At 41.4% G+C, this 20,600-nt stretch overlaps 1 protein-coding gene across 2 annotated transcripts in view; it reads left to right on the top strand.

Moving 5' to 3' along the window:
• Nucleotides 1–7,279: 7,279 nt before the first annotated feature.
• Nucleotides 7,280–20,600, top strand: part of vegfc (vascular endothelial growth factor c) — a 34,019-nt gene continuing 20,698 nt past the window's right edge. For both annotated transcript variants that reach the window (XM_030788180.1, XM_030788179.1), the window contains exon 1: nucleotides 7,280–7,763. In XM_030788180.1, the coding sequence (XP_030644040.1) occupies nucleotides 7,647–7,763 (117 nt within the window). In that variant the 5' untranslated portion in view covers nucleotides 7,280–7,646. The remainder of the gene's footprint in view (nucleotides 7,764–20,600) is intronic.

Genomic DNA, 20,600 nt, shown 5'->3' with positions numbered 1-20,600 from the left:
CAAGTAAGAAATGTCCCTTCTGATCCGATTTGGGTTGCCTTTGTGTGGGTGATGTCTTCTCTTCTCTTGGGGGTGTAGGCTAACTGTGTGTTTTCAAATTTTTTAAGGTTTCCAAATTTGCCATTTTCTTCATTACTCTGTTCTGTACATCTGTGTCTTGTATGTGATGAGATAAACGGGATTTTTTTTTTTTTGGGGTGATTTTTTCTTTCCCTCTGGATGTTGGTAAGACACCGTTTTGTTCTTTGTTCTTTAAGTGCTTATATTTTGTTGGCTTGGTAATATTCTTCGCGGCATTTTCTTCTCCATGGTATTTCCAAACACCAGGAAGATTTTCAGACGTTGAAACAAAGCATCACCTTACTTCACAGTGCATCGATATGCCCACCGTGTACAAACAACACGGGGGACACAGACTAGAGCCATATCATCCACTCAATAATAACCAGTCCGTTTTTATCTATGAGGCTGTACAGCACCAACAAAACACACAGTTCCTGGGACTTAACTTCATCTAAAATAAAGACTACACACCATTGTGTAATGTTGTCAAGGTTGCATCCAATTGAATGAACCATTTTCTATGTGCACATTCGTACATACATTTGATTTATTCTCTGCGGTGGAAAGACTGAGCAAACCTTAACCTCAATAACTGTCTAAGAGAGTCCATCAAAGAACTATCCAGTCTGGTCATCGGACTCTCTCTTCACACACAGCTCATACGCTAATATTGGTCATCGTGACTCACACAGGTTTTCATCCTCCCGTCCAGCCCCCAGTCGTGCTTTGATATGTCTCCCTGTTGCATAAACAGCAGTAAAAATGTGTGACTGGATAATGGCTCCTTTAAAGTCCCTTAATTACATAAACCCTGTGGGAAGAAAAGCTGATTGTGTTTCTGCTGCCTCGGCATAGCACTGGTTTAGCCTATTGGCTAACTGTGTGCGCTAAGTAAAAGAAAAAAGAAAAGAAAAGAAAAAAAAAAAAACCTTTGGATTAGACGATATTCAGTAGATATGCCCTTACACCTCCTAACAATTGTCATTGACTTCATGGCTGTTTAGAGTGCAGGGATTTCCCATGCTTTACCACAGTGCAGGTTAAACCACTATCTTCAGATTGTTACAATTTTTTTTTTACATTTTAACTTTAGTACGTTAGCACTGCTGTTTTGTGAATCCATGCCCAAACAAAAATGGTTCTGTTAACTGGGAACTGGGGAACATCATTATACACTCCTGTGCTATGAGATCTTGCAGTGTAGAATACCCATGTTCTGTATACATTAGTTTAGTGATGGTATGTATTTATACAGGCTGTCAGAATAAGGGATATTTATTCTCTATAATTGCTGTGTTTAGAGAAGGGAGGGGGTGGAGGGCATGCTAATCCTCATTCAGTGGTTTCAGACATCAACTTCCCAGAATCACTTATTTCCATACGAATGCGAACAGGCCAGAGGTGGCTTCTCTCTCTCTCTCTCTCTCTCTCTCTCTCCCTCTCCCACTCTCTCTCTTTGCCTTTCTGTCTGTCCTTCTCTCACCTTCTCTGAATTCTGTCTCACTCTCTGCTTTCCTTACTCTTGCTCATTTATTCTTCTGTGTATGTACATGAGAGAGAGAGAGAGGGGCGGGGGGGTAGAGAGAGAGAGAGAGAGAGAGAGAGAGAGAGAGAGCGAGAGAGAGAGCGAGAGAGAGAGAGAGAGAGAGAGGAGGCATGGGGGTTAAGAGAGCAGAGAGGGGGTTAAGAGAAAAAGTGAAGGTCACGTGAGCTGTCTCGTTCATTGGATGGCTGCTTGGTGAGAGCAATTTGCTTGGGCAAATATGTCAATGGGGTGCAGGTCAAACGGCCCTAAAGCCCGTGACCTGCTAACCAACTGTTTTGACGCTTTTGATGGAGTGGTGGTAAGCACATCAAACGCGCACCCCCCCCCCCCCCCCCCCAACATCCATACATACTTTCCTACCTCCCATTAGTGTGGAAGAGGGGGATGGGAAACCATTCCAAATAACTCTCTTCTCTCTGGGAGATGTTTTCCTTGTGTTCCCTAACCTCCTGCATGGGGGATATTTTTTGACATTGTTGACATTATTTTGATGAATATGGTTTAATGCCTGATTGAGTAAAGTTTTACCAATGGGATCTCAGTGTACAGCTGAACATTAATGGAATAAAATCCTAAAATTAGATTAACAGCAAGGCAACAGGTGTCTTGGCCTGATTTCTCTGAAACTGCTTGTAAAATCAGATTTCTACTAACAGACGTGCGCGCGCACACACACACACACACACACACATACATACAACGCACGCATGCATACACACGCACGCACGCATGCATACACACACACGCACACACGCACACGCGCACACACACACACACACACACACACACACCACAGGACTGTGAGATGTTTGTGCTCGACTCGCTTAATGTTCATTAGTATGACGTTTCACATTTCGTATCTGTGCTGAATTGTTTTCAGATGAAACCATTTGTATAACATCTCCTCCTTGCTTCTCTGTTTCCAACCCCCCCCCCCTTCCCCCCCCCCCACCACCACCACTACCACCCACATTCTGCTCTATCACTTAAGCTATCACAGTGCAGGGTTGCTTTTGCTGAAGTGGATTTGGACATTTTTCATAATATACACACACATGCATGCATGCACATTCACAGACACACAAAGGCAAACACACATATGCACGCGCACACAGACACACGCACGTGTACACGGTAACGCGCGCGCACACGCCCACACACACGCACGCCCACACACACACACACAAACACACGCACGCACGCACGCACACTCACACACACACCCACGCACACACACGCACACTTAAGCGCTTTCTGGCCCACACATGGAAAATATTTACACATTTGCTTTTGTTTCTGGGTAATTAATTGTGTTGGGTGTCAACATTTTAACAAAGGGGCCCCTAAAACAGCCTTATCTGCTTTTCAGCATGCCTTTCCCCCCATAGACTACCACATGGTGCACAGGAGACTGCTGTCCAGACACTTTACGATAATGCCATCATTAGTGCTCTCTGCTCAATTTCCTCAACTCAAATACAGCTTGTCTCACTCGGCCACGTTTCTGCTCAGCACAGCGAAGACCTTGTCAGTAATGCCATCTAGTACAGCCGTCTGGACAAATCCTGAACACGGATAAAAATACAATATTAACGCTTATTAAAAAAAAAAAAAAAAAGGGTTTAGCTTCACACTTTATGCAGGGTGATTGACTGGAAAGGATGCCCGACGGAAGAGCTGGAAGAGGTGAGATTAGCCTAACCTTGCGACCCATCCGTCTTTACGCTTGCATTGATCTACCTCTCCAAAATGCCAGCTGTTATCTGGAGTGGTGGGACACCTCAAATACCAGCTTTAACAGGGGCCACTAGTTCCCTATACGAAGCCCCCCCCCCACCCCCACCTAGTCATATGGCCGCGTCTCATTGTTTCCCAGTTCCGCTGTGAGCAATTCAGACCAGTGTGGGAACAAGGCTAAGCACACAGGGAAGCAGACAGGCGAGAGGTTTTGGCATAGCTGGACCAGAGTGCGGCTTCAGGAGCCTGTAAATTCTTACAACCACTCTTCCTCTCACGGCCGGGGCAGATTGGCCGAGGCGGTTAACAGTTAATGGAAAGGGAAAAAAAAAAAAAAGAAGAAGAAGAAGAAGAAGTAAAAGCCAAGAGCCTTCACGTTTTGTCTGGGATGTTTTCGGAAAGTGTGACCTACTAAACGACAGAAGGGACCGGTCAACTCAGGAGTTGGAATAATAAAAAAAATGCTTCGAGCAAGGTCAACCATACGTATTGTTTCTGGTGTCCGGGTTTGAACTTTTGAGGACAATTGAAAATGTGTGGTCCAAAACAGTTAAAAGGGGTGGGGGGGGGGGGGGGGGGCTAAATGAGACTTTGAGAAGGATACGTCAGGTCTCTGGAGTTATATTTATCAATCACAGTCAAGGTTTGTAAAGCTAACTGTTGATGAAAGGCTGTTGAATCACAACATAAACTTACAAAGAGTTTAACTAACAACACCAAGAGCTTAAAAATCCTTTAACAGGACCGAAGCTCTGTCTAAGTGAACTGTTTCTGCTTTTTACCGTGGAGAACTGCTTAAACCTGCTTGGCCTAAAGTGGCCCATTCTATTGAACAGCCGTGTAGACGGTGCTTAGATCAGCTGACAGAATTTTGGTTCGGTGCCATTTTTAAATACCACAGAGCTTTGAAGAACACTAATCTGAAGAGACCATCTAAGCCACCTCGCAAATGTTAAACTCTGAAGTTCGGATCATCAGACGCCACGGTGATATCAACGGAGCTTTCTAGACTAAAGATGGCAGACTCATTTTTCATGACCACAAATAAACACAGCGGCAGAACATCAAGGACGCGTTACAGAGAAAATGTGTTGCGTTCCATTCTTCAAAAGTAGAAATGCTATCAGACCACAATTTTCCACAATTAAGACACACACAAAAAATGAGAAGTACAAAGAAGAGCTAGTGACTTGCTATAAAAGAGCATAAAAAATAGCTATCAAAGGTCTCTTGATATTTGGCTGTTAGAAAAAAGGGATGTTATATTGAGATGTTTAGTACAAAAAAAAACACACACACACACACACACACACACACACACATTAAAGTGTGGGAATAATAGAATTTGATGATCTAAATGCAGATTTGGGATGAAAGGGCTAGACCACATGAATTGTAATCTGGAAAAAAAAAAAAGTCTCGTCATTTAAAAAGCATTTCACTTTTGAGAAGAGAAAAAAAAATCAGATGTTGATTCACAACGTTAATTTTTTTTGGCAAGGCACAGATCCAAGATTTTCAAAGTTCCCAAAAGGGAAATCTCAGAGTGAAACTACACTTCAAATTGCATTTCATGAGTCATGCTACACAGCTTGGAATTTAAGTAAATAAAGATGGTATCAGGTCTGCGATAGGGTCAAAGTTTTGATGTGATTCCAGACCTTGTCCAACAACGTTAATACCTTACTCCTGAGGTTCTTTAACTGACTGAAAATGTCAAAACAAAACCGACCCCCCGTTTAATCCATCCTGAACTTTGAACCATGAGTCCTGGACTGCTAAATACAGTCCCTAGAACGCAGAGTGACTCACGACTGTGGGAGGAAAACTATTCGTTAATGTATCCAAAAAACAGAATTATCCAGAGCCGAAGCATGCCAAAGTATTTGACAGCCTAGAGCCTGACTGATACGTGCTTTGTTTATGCCGTCTAGGACGGATGGCCCACCTCGTGTTTCCAGGTCGTCTAAATCTTATGGTCAGAAACAGTCCTCATCATCGTGCGGTATGTGACCTGAAGCCACGCGGTGGAAGTCGTGGAGTTTGCATGTTTTCTGATTATTGTCAAGCACCTTTCAGGATGGTTTGCCACAATTTCTGAAATAATCTACAAGGGAAAAATTTAAACAGTGTTATCTTATCCCTATGACGGATTCCATCGCACTGGTATTAGATTTTGAATGTGCTGCACAGAAATTCTGCCACAACTAAGTTTAATCTCACTCTTCAAAGAGGAAATTTGACATAGCTATTGGACTTGAAAACGGCAAATCTGCGTCGAAATCTGCATCTTTAACGAGTTACAATATGTTCAATGGGTCCTAAAAAAATTTGACATCTGGTGTGAGAATGTAACACGTAAAAGAAAGCTGATGTTTGCCGTTATTTAGGGAATCCAGTTGAGGTGGCCAACAATCTGAATGCAGCCACTTGACGGATAAGGGAGGAAAACCATGGAAGAATAATCCTTTCTGGGATTTGCATTCCGAAACATTCGAAAGGGCTCTCCGAAACTCTTGAGGACTGGAAAAGTGTTGACAGAACCCCCTGTGGAGCTGAGTTATTCTGTGCCACTTATTTATCCAAAATCTGTCTGTCTCACCACCATAGCCCCTCCATTTATCCTTTTCTTACCTTTCAGTATTTTACTGGTCCCCAACCCAGGTCAAATTAATGTTTGATGTATTTGAATGAGTAAGCCCTAGTCCCTAATGAGTGTGTGAATGTGTTGAAACAATACCATACAAACATCACATGAAGGACTTGCACAGTCTTCAAGAAAACTGTTAATAACGAGAGAAAGGTCATAAGGAAAGGGAGCACGAAAAAAAAAAAAAAAATTGGGACAGGGCCCAAGCACGCAAGCACCTTAGATACTTTTTTGAACCACTTAATCAACAGAAACGACCTCAAGTCAAATAAAATGAGGCACGGTTCAAGAGATGCAGCAATAATAATTGCTTGGTCTTTAGCGTGTTCTAGCGTGCGTAAAACGGATTAGAGTATTGCCACATTTAAGCAAATACGCCATTGTTTTCCTTGTACCTGTAATACCGTTTATAAAACCACGCAACCCAGTGACAAAAGACTCAATTTCACTCATCTGTCATTCATCAAAGCCTTTGACATAGCACAGTGCTAAAGGGGGAAATGTGAAGTTCTGTTTCTGTTCAGAATGGAAAATAACTAACAGTGTTCTATTCTCTTCTGTAATTCCACAGATCTGTATTAAAGCATGATCTTCACGTGCAATGCAACTACTCTTAGTCTGCTATATGATCAGGAACAGAATGGTTTAGGAGACATCTGATGTCACTCTACAGAATCTGTTCCACAACTGACCTAATCTACATTATTAAAAGGAAAATGCTTGTAACATGCCACCTCAGCAAAGAACTGGTCTAGCTATCAAGACATACGTTTAAGAACTAAAACTATGAACTTTGTCAGCGGAAAGGCTATTAACTGTTTAAAAAAAGAAAAAGAAAAAAAATGTAGGATAAAAAATCTCCAGATAGCGTCTCCGAGTGTCAAACTGTGAATCCCTTAATACAGCCACGTCAACCTATAAAACTCTGACCTAAAACTCTGTTTAGATGAATAAAACACTCCTTAAACTGTTGACTCATATGTACTTCATAAGGCACTTGGCCAAGGGAAAGGACTTGGAGCTTATACAGTAGAGAGCGTAAAAATCTTCACTGAAGCATCCGATGCCCCGAGACGTGTGTTCTTAAAACATCTCCTGAGGAAGGCGCACGTGCCTCAGCTCATATTTCTCACTCTCAAACGTCCCGCGTTGTATAAATAGTGAGTGGCAGCAATTCTACGTTCAGCAGACGGCGAAAGGGAGAGAGAGAGAGAGAGTGAGATAGAGAGAGAGAGAGAGAGAGAGAGAGAGAGGAAAAAACGGAGGGGGAGGAGAAGCAAGTCTAGTGACACCATGAAATTGCATTAAACATGCCATTCACCGCTCGGCCTTACTTTCACACCATATGCGCTCAGCGCTAACTGGATGTCTGATGCTGCTTCGGAAGTTGAAAGCAAGAACGTGCATGAAAAAGGAAGATTTGTAAATATCGTTAATATCATCGGGATAAGACGCATTTTACGGGCGAGCATCATTGCTTTTCAACATTCTTTTCAACGATTTACTTCTGCTGAAATCTTGGATACCTTAATATACATTCATTTCTTTGGGAGACACGATTCTAAAGAAGCTGCAACTGAACAAGAGACGTAAAACAGAAGCGGAACTTCTAACAGACCGGTTTTACCCGGATCTCTTAGATTATCTAAAATGCACTTATTTGGATTATCTCTCTTGCTCACTTATTCAACATTCCTCTACACTAACCTTGCTACTGATTCAAGTACTGACTATTATGATTATGACCAAGATCAAGGAGATGCCGTGGTATGTGCTAAACGCTCTCTTTTTGCCGTTTCTTTTCTTATCAAATTTTAAATATAGAGACGAGAGGTGCAGACGAACCTGTATGTGTTGTTAATTTGTTTTTTGAGACTGAACATTTTACCCAAAGATCTGTCATTGCGTGTGTACCTCTTTTTAGTAATTCGAGCAGAGCATTTAGGGACCGTTGTCTTTTGACAGTCTGTGTCATCGTTTTGGTCAGTCAATTACACACCAGGCATATGAAACAGTAATATTCCAGCAATATGGATTCCCTTAATAGCTAAGAACAGAGAGAACTACTTGTGAGCACCATCTGTACTTTGCAGTTTGAAGCTAAAACAATCATATAGCTACACATTCGGGAGTCCCGTTTGTACTATGATGGACAGAACAGTAGTGAGAATGTTCCCGGTGATGGGGTGAGTGACACAGCGCGAAGACGTCACAGGAGAGCACCTTTGAATTAGCCAGAGAAAGTGGTGGCAGCAGGTGTCACTGAGTTAGCGACTCTCTTTCTCTCTCTCTCTCTCTCACTCTCTCTCTCTCACACACACACACACACACATACACACTCACTCACCCACTCACTCTCTGTCTCTCTTTCACACACACACTCAGAGAGAGAGAGAGAGAGAGAGAATGTGTATCTACTATTAGAGCTCCAGAGAGAAGGAGATAATCTCAAACACGTGGCCATTTGATCATGCAATGCACTTAATTGGTGGGATTTAGACTGCTACCAGTTCTTTTTCTTTTCTTTTTTTTTTTCTTTTAAGGACTCCAAGTGACCCTGCTGCGCACAGTCTACAGACATAGCTTTCCTGTTTATCCCTACAAATGAAAATGCGATATTCAGTTTTATCAGAACTTCCTCTCCAAGGCTCAGGCAGTTATAAATCATCCTGTGCTATATGCCATTACTTTAAGGAACAGAACAGCCTTACTTCTATTGTTATTCAGTGGTTCAGTGGTTCGTGGTACGTGAGGTATACAACATATAAGTGTTTCCAGATGCTATATATGCGGTTTTATGTGAAAAATTTGAAACCCTGCCCATCAGTGATATGTTAGATTGGATGTATTTTAATTATGATTGCTTAAAATTAGACACCCCGCCCCCCCCCTTACTCGAGTGACCGTGAAACTCAAAGGTTATTAAGGTTAATTAAGTCGGAAATTCATGAAAAAAAGAAACCCCTTCGCATTCCCACCACCTTCTCTTTATTCCATTTGGGAAAAATATATCCTCATGTCATTCTTCATTGGTGACTATTTGTCCTGCGAGTTCGTTGGAACTTGGATTTTGGAGTAAAAATGTCTCACATGCATAGTTGCGCTAAGGATAGTCCATTTTACTGGTCTCCGTGGAGATTTACAGCATAACTCATCAGCACATTTCAGTCAGCAGCCGGCTCGGAAGCAAACTTAATATCTTTACCCCTGAGCGCTATAGCGTCTGTTGTCTTTCTTCACCGCTGCCAAAACTTGTACGTCGAGATAGCTGTGGAAAATGAAATGCTATTTTAGGACTACGATATTGACAAATGGGAGTTGTAGTTGGAGGGGTTGTTGACGGGGCAAATGCAGGGTCTGGGGACTTGAGCAGTCCATAAACAATGTAGTTGTCATGTATATCGTCGGGTTTTAAGATTTTTTCGAGAGCAGACTTCACCCTCTCCTTGGTAGTCTCCGTGAGATTTCTCTTTCAGCTAACTGTGTCACAATTGCGTGGCCTCATTTTCGGAGCGTTGACTGCTTTGTGACTGTTGGCTTTGAATTTGCCAGATATAGAATTCAGACGTCCTCTGGGGGGTGGTTTGTGAGGAGGGGAGGTGGGAAGAGTGGAGGGGGGGGGGGGTGTTGCTAGTGTAAGCATTGTGCTCAAACCCCTCTGTGTTTGTGTAACGTTTGCCGAGGGATGCGAGCAGAACCCACAGGCAATGAAGCGTGATGCTCCCCAGTCATGGGGGACGTGCCCCATTACCACAACCACTCAGACTATTTTCCACAAGAATGGAGGGTTTACCTCCGCGACCTGGAGTCTGATGGGAGGGATTCCCTGGGGATATCCCGTTTTGCACTGTGTGCGTGCGTGTGTGTGTGTGTGTGTGTGTATGTGTGTGTTCTGCAACCTATATCGGTGCCTCATTGGAGACCACAGGTGGAAGAGATTACACACATCTGCTCTACTTATCTCCACCTTTAACAGACGATTCACCTGCCACAAGCTTTCGCATTTGAAACGTCGCACCTCGCCGAGGTGTCTGTCGACACTCTCGCAGCTTCTGAAAGGGCTCCACGTTTACTGCGGCTTTGAGAGGTTGGAATGGGGAGTCAGATGAAAGGGGGGGGGGGGGGGGGGTAGAGGGGTGGGTGTCATCAACGTGGGAGTTCGAGTTTCACTGGGGAGGTCTGCAGCTCAGTCCTCCTTTTGAATTAAGCAACTGTTGCAACTGTGGTATTTCAATAGTTAGAACTTTTTTTTTTTTTTTTTGGTCTTGCAAGTTGTATAATAGTTGTGAAACAGCCAATACTGCACAATGACTAATATGTAGACACACAGACCCAAGAGACGATGTTTTTTTTTTTTTTTTTGTCTAGAATGTCAGAGGTCATGCTGTACCGTCCTTAAAGAATGGACTGCCTCGTTTATAGTATATACAGTTTATTCCTCTATGGATTTGTTGATGTTCCAACAACAGTAGGCATTGTATAAAGAGTAACACCACCCCTGGTGCTGCCCTTTCCCCTTTTCTCTCTCTCTCTCTCTCGCTCTCTCTCTCTCCTTCTTTTGACGTAGTAATGTTCTCTCATTCATAATATTATTCATGCCTATTGAGTTGACGTAACACCTTCAAAAGTATATCTGGTTGTGTTTGCGGTATCCATTCATATTCGTGATTGCTAAGTGTTAATGCAAAGTGCAGTCTGGTTTCTTGGCAACGTCCATGAACAGGCGATGGATGCACCCCAGTCCCCTCCAGTGGAGGAATGCGGACCTTGCTAAGGCCCAGCGGTGGGCCGTAGACATCTGTGGATGGGAGATTGGGAGCTGGCCACTGTCCCCCGTTCCAAATCACCACTACTCAAGTCACACTCACCAGACAGTGGCTCTCCACCAAATGGCGAGGCACGACTTGAGCTCTGAATACCCCGGCGCCCAATGCATCATTTTCAGAATTGAGCATGAGTAGGGAGGACGAATAGGCTTATAGGTTTCTGGCGTTTGACGTTACATTTTTCATCAATCCGACACTCCGAGACATCTTGTTTTTTTTTGGTGGACTGCTCAACTGACACTGGGCAGGTTTTTTTTTTTTTTTCTTTTTTTTTGCCGCGAGGTCAGCATCACGGCCGAGTTTGATTAAGTTTTAACTAAACTGTAAAAAAAAAAAAAACTCACATCTCTTCACTTTGTCAACAACTACTTCCTAAATTAGAGATAGTATATAAGGTCAGGGTTAGTTGTCTACGGGCATGCTTTCCTGCCTTAGTCATACGATGGCAGTGATTTGGCAACAAACGTTCGAGATCTGTACGTCCGCAGATTCCTAGAACTTAGAGCAAGCCGGATTCCTGTGACCTGTCAGAACAACGGATGGAGACTCAGTGTTACGCAGATGCCTCGTCCGCACGCAGTTCCAAGAAGCCGTGCTCAGCCAGGCAAGGGCTAATCGAGGTTACAGTTCACAGACATTTAAAAGTGTTAAGCACAGTCTGAATTGCTGCACTTTTAGGCTGCGTGGTTGTGTAAGTCTTCATTTATTTCGTCCGTCGTGGGCGCAACAGCAGTGGATACATTCTGAAAAGGCAGCGTAAACAGTTTTTAATGCAACTGCAGTCTTGAAATGCATTAACATTTCCGACTTCAACGTTCGACTGAAAAGTTTGGTTGTGATGTTGTTGCCATAAAAGAGGAAAAATTGCATTCGTTTTGCCCTTGCCAGTTATGAAAGAGCCAGTTTGAGTTGAAAACAGATGGGTAGTCTTTTTTTGTTGCTCATTTACTGTCAGAATTTGTAGCTGTGTAGCTGTGCCCAAACCTGTCAGGGCTTAAGTCTGGCATAACACCCCAGTTATAATCTGTCTTTCACCATATTTCCTGCACTGAATCAAACAACCGACATACAGCCCTCAAGCAAAGTTTTGCTCAAGAAGTGCCAAAGAGAGAGAGAGAGAAAGAGAGAGAGAAAGAGAAACACATTCAGTGCTTAAATACACTCACAAAACCTCACAGAAATGTCCTGTGTGACATTAAGCAGCCATGAGGGATCCATACCACTCTGAATTCCAAACAAATTATTCTATTCCGTTTGGGAATTCCAAACAAATTATTCTATTCCATTTGTGAATTCCAGAAGTACAAGTTTTAACACGCCAAGCACGAATCAGTTCAGTTCAGTTTTTTTTAACAACAACATTGTTAGGAAAAGCTGAACCAGTACTTTCTTGTTTTAATGTTTTATCGAAAAAAAAATATGAATGGAAAGTGAAAGTAACCGTTACACCTACACGTTTGCGGTCGATGACTCAGGATCGATATCTGATTTGACTACTGAACGGAGAGAAATCCATCTGGGCTCTTACTCTGCAATATGTGTGAGTTTAAATGTGTTAAAAATGCTGTCAGGGAGATTTAATCAGTTGGTTGTTTGGTCAGTTGTATTGCGACATGCGACTTAAAAAAAAAAAAAAAAGCCTTTGTTAATGCTGTTTACTATGCTATCATAGTTAGTGTGGAGGAAAGCTTACTGAGAAAATCAGTAAGCAGACTGAAGAAACAATCCTTTGTCATGCTGGAAGGGATGTTTCTGATGTGTGGTTTCACTGTTTTCAAACAATGTTTACCTTTAGCCCTGTTTGTTTCATTTTGTTCGTTGATACCGCAACAACGAATTGACACCTTAAAAAACGGTTGAGTGTACGAGGAGGCAAAGCTGTTCTGAGTTCAGCGCTTTGAGGAAATATCTTTTTGTAAGTTGGCAACCACTGCATCTTGGACTAATTCCATTTGAAAGTAACCAGATTGTGGACATCCATAAAAAATAACAGCTAAGTTTGTAATAAGAGGAGGAAAGTCTCCCTGCTGCTGTGGACTACCAGTCCGCTTCGTGCTTTATCGTGTGTTATAAGATCACTTTAGCTTTTTTTAACACCCCCCCCCCACCCCTTTTTAAATTTTTATGTTTTGTTATTTTATAGTCCCATAAGCATCAATGTATTGGCTTTATCATATCGCAATTTGGATACAGCCTCATTGTGTAGATATTGTATGTAACCTGTTCAAACTCTTTTTGTGAGTGTGAAAACATTTGTATCAGTAAACTGTGATGACATTAGAGCTGAGTAAGACAGAGTAGGTGGCCTGTCAGACTCTAGTCCTGTGTGGAGATGTGTGTCCGTGTCTTTGGGGGGTTATCTTTAAGCTCTCTTAAGTCATTTGTTTAGTAGAGTGGAGTTCTCTACATGCCTGACTGTTGGCACTGACAAAAGCACACACACACACACACACACACACATACACACACAAACTCACACATTTGAGGTCTATATCTGCAAACTGCAGGGAGAAATGTAATTACTTGGAGTAAACATAATAAAGTTCTTAACAACAGACTTTAACAGTGCAGGACAGCTCCTTCAGCCAGGTTGTCTTTCTTTGCTTTTTTTTTTCACTTTTAGGAGGTGCTGAATAGTTTGAATAGTTACTCATTTCCAAATATTTTTTTTTGTTTTTCCCCACAGAGAAGTTGAATGTGCCTTGAGTGCCGTAAATGAGTTAAACTGTCTACTAAAACTAGCGAAGAGTCAGTAGAGACAGCAGGAAGAGTGTAATGGTTACCACTACCAATTACAGCAACTGTGTGGCCAATAGCATCACCACATCATCACTGCGCCTAGCAACACTGCTCACACATCTGTCATCAGTCTCTCTTCATTTTTGGCAAGTGTTTGTATGTTTTATTGTTTAGGTTTAATGGGAGTTTAACGCTCCGTGGGCATTCAGGGAAGCAGGCCATGCTAAACCAGGTCTGAAACACCCATGGTGCAGTGGGGTAAAAAATATTAATCCATTGATGGAGGTTTTATTGGCTCACGGAAACCCTAACCGAGCTGACGTGTGCTGCTGATACCTCTAATCGCACTTGCATAACGCCATGCATCATGGAAGCCCTCCCAAGCAAGGAAAAAAAAAAAAAAACAAACCGACAAAAGAAAAAACAAAATTACGGAGGAAAGAAAACGTTGGCGTGCCTAGGGGACCAAAGCATTTTAGACATGTTTAGTTCAATAATATCCATTTATAGTAAATATGTATTCCGGTTCATGTGGCTTGAAACTCTGATTTTCCTTTTGGGTTTGACGAGATTTTCTTTATAATTTGTTTATCCTCTGTGATTTTTTTACAACACTGCTGGTTTTAGTCTGATGTATCTAGCAGCCATTGCAAGGACTGGAAAAACAATTTCCACTCGGAAGACCAGGATGTGTGTGTTTGTGTGTGTGTGTGTGTCCAGGCTGAGGGAAATCTTAGAATCATAGAATGAACTTTAAACATATCATTCAAAAGTTTGGTTTTCATGTTCTCTACCTTTGGGAACATCTCAATTGCTTTCTTTAGCTGATGGATGTCAATGATGGATTGCCTTTACCACACTGAGAACGCAATAAAGGGAACTAAAAAAGGAACTTAAACATGTACAAAATAGCTTAATCCCTGTGTTTACGCGGCTAGACTCGCTCTCCAAGGATGTAGTTCAAGCTAGGTCAGTCTTTCAGTTTTGTATTAACGTCCTAAAGTCTCCAGGAGATCCACAAAGGAGTTTACCTTACCTTCACCAAACCTTTCTTTTTCTGCACAACCCCTGCTCCATCGTCCAGGGATCGAATGTCTTTGCTTTGGAACTGTAATCCTGTTCAGTGCTATATTATTCTTGAGTTCGTTCCTCGGGGACCAATACGCGTGGATCAAAATGATGCTTTGGAACGGACGCAGCATGAGTTCCCCTGATTGTCCAGGCTTAAGTATTACTCACCGTGATTTTTGCGTGATCCTACCGTATCTGCAGCAGCGATCGTATGACCCTTTTTATAATCTTCAGGAGTGCTTGTTTGGAGTCTGCTCTTTCTTTCTGACAGACGTTTGCATGGTTATCATTGTATGCGGTGTTCTAAACTGAAACCACAGCTGAATGAAAATGGCTATGGGAGCTTTGATGTGTCTCTAGAGAGTTTTTCCCTGTTGTCTCGAATGGGTCTCAGTTTTTGGTTGAAACATCTGCTAAAACAATTCGATGGTTTTCAGTTCGATGGCACGGATAACCCGAATGGAAACATCCGCAGAGGGTTCAAAATGTTAAAACGTACAAAAATCGAGCTTCAAGGTAGATATGGAAAATTTGAAGAGAAGGGATGTTATTGTATCATTTTTGTCCTGCTATTTCTGTGACTGACACAGTGGTGCACTGTTTCTGTTTTTTGAGCCACATTTCATTACGATTGCGTTTTCATTTCTGCTGTATTGCTTTAATCAGTTTTGAGTTATGGGAGTAATTCAGTTTTTGATTCTTTTGGAATTGTATTCATCTAAACAGTACATTTCACAATATGGTGATGTAACTCGAATGTCAAAAGTGATGACATTTTATTTTATTTTAGTTTAGATCTTGTATTTCAAATATGAAAATGAGTTATGATTTAATTTCAGAAATATTTATAGAAGAATCCATCATCATGTGGAAAGTCCAATAATCTGGTGACGAAATATTTTATGTCCACAAAATAATCTACCTCATTGCCGGGAAAGCAGATCTCCAAAAACATGACCCGTGTAAAGAGGAAGACGTTGAGAAGTAACTGGTGCTTTTTACAATACTCACTGACATGTCTGTGTAAGAAGGACGTGACCTTTTAAAAGATGAGGTAACTTTCATTAATGGAATAAATACGGCAGGGGAGCAGAATGACCCAAGAACATCCCAGGTGTTGATGACCCATACGTTCGTACCCTCCCACACCCCCCCCCCCCCAACTCCACCCCACCCCAAAACTTTCCATCCTTTCCCTGTTTCCAGAGGAGAACGAGGCTTTAATGAACCAGCTCAGGTTGCGGTTTACCAAATCTTCATCACAGGAAGAACTTTGACGGTCACGGAATGATATCATATTTCATCATATCCCCTGGAGACGTAATAGATGTTGCAATTACACTTTTTTTTTTTTTTGTACCACAGCCTGGTTGTTGATATAGCCCCTCTGGTCATTTTTCTGAGTCGTCCTACCGGCAAACGGAGTGATGAATGAATGAAAGTACACCCGCAGTGCCCTTGTAATAGCTATGATTACATTACATAAGTATGTCAGCCGTGTTGCAATGCCCATGATGATAACCCTCCATCTTCCTACCACTCCACTTTTCCATCATGAATCATTCATTCAGACACTCTCTCCTTCTTCTCTTTTGATGTACCTTCCCAAACATGGTCAGATTAAACAAACAGGAAATGTATCCCCAGACAGAGTCACTGATGCTCCACTTCCTGTCTGCTTGAACATATGCAAATGTTTTTTTCACTGCCTTGTTCGTGCCCTGCACAAGACGGAGATCTCAAACTGAGACAGACTCAACATCACATTTAACGTCTAATTGGTGTTCAGTAGGGAATACCATATACACTGGATGGGAATATATTTAATCCCACACAGGCTGCTTTAGTTATAATTTTATCCCTATTTGCCTACAGCCTTGTTCTAGTGGCTGGTGGCTCAGTGTTTGATAAGGTTGTTTTACTCAGTTAATTGATTGCTAATTTGTATTAGGAACTTCTAAGCATAGGTCAAACACTTGTCGCTTGTGTTAAATTCAAGTGAATACACTAATGTCACACATTTAGATGATTGTTTTGCCTGCCTGTTTCATTGCAATTCAACAATAATCTTTCTTTTTGCATGCGCAAGAAAAAATGAAGGTATGGTTTATTTCTGACATACGAATGCATCTATGATGATTCGTAATAGGGTACTTTACTGAGATCTGCCTGTTTCATCTCTTCTTATTAGTCGATATTAGATCAGACATGTGCTACCTGCAGGTTTCTTTAATCCTGTTTATTAATGAAGGGCAATTTAATCTGGTGTTTTGTATCTTTCCTCTGGAAGCTGTCAGATTAAAAGGCTTTGATGTTTTGTCCTGCTTCCAGCTAAAACTCTATGCAGTCTAGGGCGTGTTTAGGAATCTAAAGGGTACCGTATTCCAACAGTTGGATTTTGGTGAAGACAGGGGAGGAAAATGAGAACCTGCCGCTCAAACAAGCAGAAACACACATAAAAGACGGAATTCTTCATGACAGCCACAGCTGAAAACTTGTTCAAATGCTTCCCCAGATCTCGTATGTTCCCGCCAACAATAGCACAACAATGTGTGTTACTTCTGAGTCAGTTGCAAATGAGATCCTCAGTAACCCCCCCTCCCCTCCCCCACCCCCCTTTTTTTTCCCCCTTTCAGTCCATGATTTGTGACATCATTACAGACAAACAAAACAACAAAGAAAAAAAAAAATAGAGCGCATTGTGTGGAAGTGCATTTTTACAGTACCTAAATGTGAGTTTTTGGAACAAGGCAATGTGTGAACGTGTTTTGTGGGCCTTACACACGCATACTCGTTAACACAGACTCCATTGTTTTGGGTAGGAAACAGACCAGGGCATGTTATCTTAGGAATCACGGTAAACAAAGCGGTGGAAGAAGCCAAACACAATAGACTTGCTTAGCCTCTTTATTTGGTGCTATTTGAGTTTCCTGAACAAATATAAGAAAGTCAATGTGGGAAGAAATGGTAGTTTCCTAAAAGGATTGAAGCTTTCCTTCTCAATCGGGTTTTCTTTGATGACTGGTCTTCCCAAGGCTTTACAATTGTGATGTCTCATTTTTTCTGGAACAAAATCCTTTGAATCATATTGTGAGAACCTGCACATGATTGTTATATTAGCACAAATTTGGGCAAACTCGTTTTATGTTTGAAGGCTTGATTAAATTGGTTTGTTTTTTTTTAGTGAAAACAGTTCTGATTACTTGCAATCAACATGTCAAACAGTGTAATGATATCTAGATTAATGCTTTTGTTCTACATAACTGGAATATGACACTGCAGAAGACAAAAATAACAAAATGTGAGATTGGTTCTAATGTTTTTACAGTTTTTACAGGTACCCAGATTCCTTCTGCTAAATTAGTTAATCTACTAAAGAGAAACATTCCAGGTGTGTTTTCAGTGTGTGTTCACTAAAAACAGAAAGAAAAAATGTTATTACTGGATTCAATGACGAGGTTGCATATCGTATAACTCAGAGAATGCTTCCGAGGAGTTCTATAGCCATCAGTTTGGTTTGAAGATGTTTTAGTTGTATCAAAAGGGAATCTGCCCCATAGTCTAGTAATTATAACATCATTTTGAAATGTATATTTAACCAAATAAATTGAGCATTGTTGACTATACTTCCACTCTACGCTGAGGTCCACAGAAAGAGATGAGATGGGACTGTTCTTTTAAATGTAGATACTGGTAGTACTTACAGTTCCACTTGGTCTCATGAAACCTGTGACAGATGTTTGGACAAATATCAGTATTTGGCATACTTTGGCATACAGGTAAAATCTGAAAAAAAAAATGATTTGCGCTTGCAGTTCCATAGTGTGTCTGTTTTCAGTGGATTTCATTTCACTCAAAAATGCTACAGACAAGCTCCGGCAGGAAAACGCTGCCAATGGAGATTGGTTCAGGATGTGTATCTGATCCTACCAGTTTTTGTGAATCAAGCATAAATAAAGTTAGCCATGCCACGGTAAGCATAAATGTTCATAGCTAAGCATTGCCTAGGGTCACTAAAAACTCTACTGTTCACTTTCCTTGCTAGTCTTCACCCGTAGTAACTTAAACTCTCACCAAATTATCAGCACCCCGTGTTCCCATAACAGTCCACCAGGTTATGAAAAACACCTAAAAAAAAAGTGTGAGAGAGTTCATTAATTGGTTATTTTATTGATTATTATTGTTTTGAATGTAGTTTTTAACTGGTATCTGCATAATTGATAGTGACATATTATTGGTTGATTTCAGTAAATGCTTTGCATGATTTTTTTTAAAAAATCTGATTTAGGTTTGTTTTTAGTTATTTCAAGTGAATATCCATGTAAACTGTGCACAATTTAGGATAGTAGCTATTTAAAGGACAGTGATTTTTCTTTTGTGTGTGTGTGTGTGTGAGTGTGTGTGTGTGTGTGTGTGTGTGTGTGTTCATTTAACTTTTAACCTGTCTTGAAACTGGCCAGAAACGTGGGAGCTGGGGGTTAGAAATTGCCTTTGAAGTGCAGGAGGTTCTCACGTGTAAAATATGAGCAAAATTCAGAGGCTGAAGCATCGTTATCTTGTGTACACAGTCCTTTCATAGGGGAGGCCTACATCCATTATGTCCTATGGGCTCGTTTGATAAAGACCGTTACTCGCTCCATTTTTATATTACACAGCCGTCTGTAAACACAGCTATCGCAGCGGTGGGAGATGCCCGGGAATCTTAGCAATTGCTTATAATATAACATCTTAATACATTAAGCTATTCAGGGATAATAAAATATGATGTATTGCTCGGATAAAGACCCCTTTCGGAGAATGGAGGGAACAGAGGAATACCAGGAACACGTTTTCTTCATCTTTTTTTTTTGTCCTTTTCTTTTTTTTTTTTCTTTTGACACCTCTGAGACAAAAGTGAAGGGATTCTTTTCTTTTTTTTTTTTTCCTTTAATCTGCGGGCGCGATCAGTCATGTGGGTAGCTGGGCACGGTTCCCGGAATATTCCGAGCTGGTATCGCTTTTCATCAGCAGTTTTCCTGCTGTCTGGTGTTTGTGTTTTTACACTTTTGTTGTCACTCTTGTTCTTCTAGCGGGTTTTCATTTTGAGTAGGCAGATTCCGTTGGAGACGGTAGCATATGCAGTATACCGCAGACAAACACTTTCTCCTACCTCCAGCCTTTCTCAGCGTAATGAAGATACTTGTGTGTACTGACTGTCACAGTGTGATGACCTTTGTGGATGGATGGATGGATGGATGGAGGGATGGATGGATGGATGGATTGATGGATGGATGGATAATGGATGGATGGATGGATTGATGGATGGATGGATGGAAGGATGGATGGATGGATGGATTGATGGATGGATGATGGATGGATGGATGGAAGGATGGATGGATGGATGGATGGATGGATGGATGGATGGATGGATGGATGGATGGATGGAAGGATGGATGGATGGATGGATGGATGGATGGATCGGAGAGCTTTGCATTTTGCTCAGTCAATAAATAATCCCTAGATTTCACAGACAAAAAGTCTCTGACCATGAACAGAAATGAGAAAAGAACCCGAAATCAGAAGACATGTCCTAGATAGTTCAGGAAATATCGGTTCATTGACTCAATACAGTCATGAAGGAAATAACAGTTCATTGACTCATCTCTGAAACAATCTACAATGTCAACTACACTGATGACTTAGAGTTGAATTGAAGGCCTTGCGGAGAGGGACTGTCCACTGAATGTCCTAGTTTTGCACAAAGAGAGATGTTCTATAGAAGAGCAGAGTTAGGGGTTGAAATGGGGTCTTAAAATCATATGGCAGATCCCTGTCTACATTTTAACAGTACATCAGAGTATAATCAAACTGATAAACAAATGTCATTGTATATAATTATAATTACTGGGTCCCTAAAGCCAATAGGAAATGGAGTGACATCTGTACTGTTTAAACCAGTTGACATGCGATAAAACAAATCTAAAAAGAC

Source organism: Chanos chanos, chromosome 11 (genome assembly GCF_902362185.1).
Source record: "Chanos chanos chromosome 11, fChaCha1.1, whole genome shotgun sequence".
Taxonomy (NCBI): Eukaryota; Metazoa; Chordata; class Actinopteri; order Gonorynchiformes; family Chanidae; genus Chanos; species Chanos chanos.
This window is presented reverse-complemented; position numbering and strand designations above follow the sequence as displayed.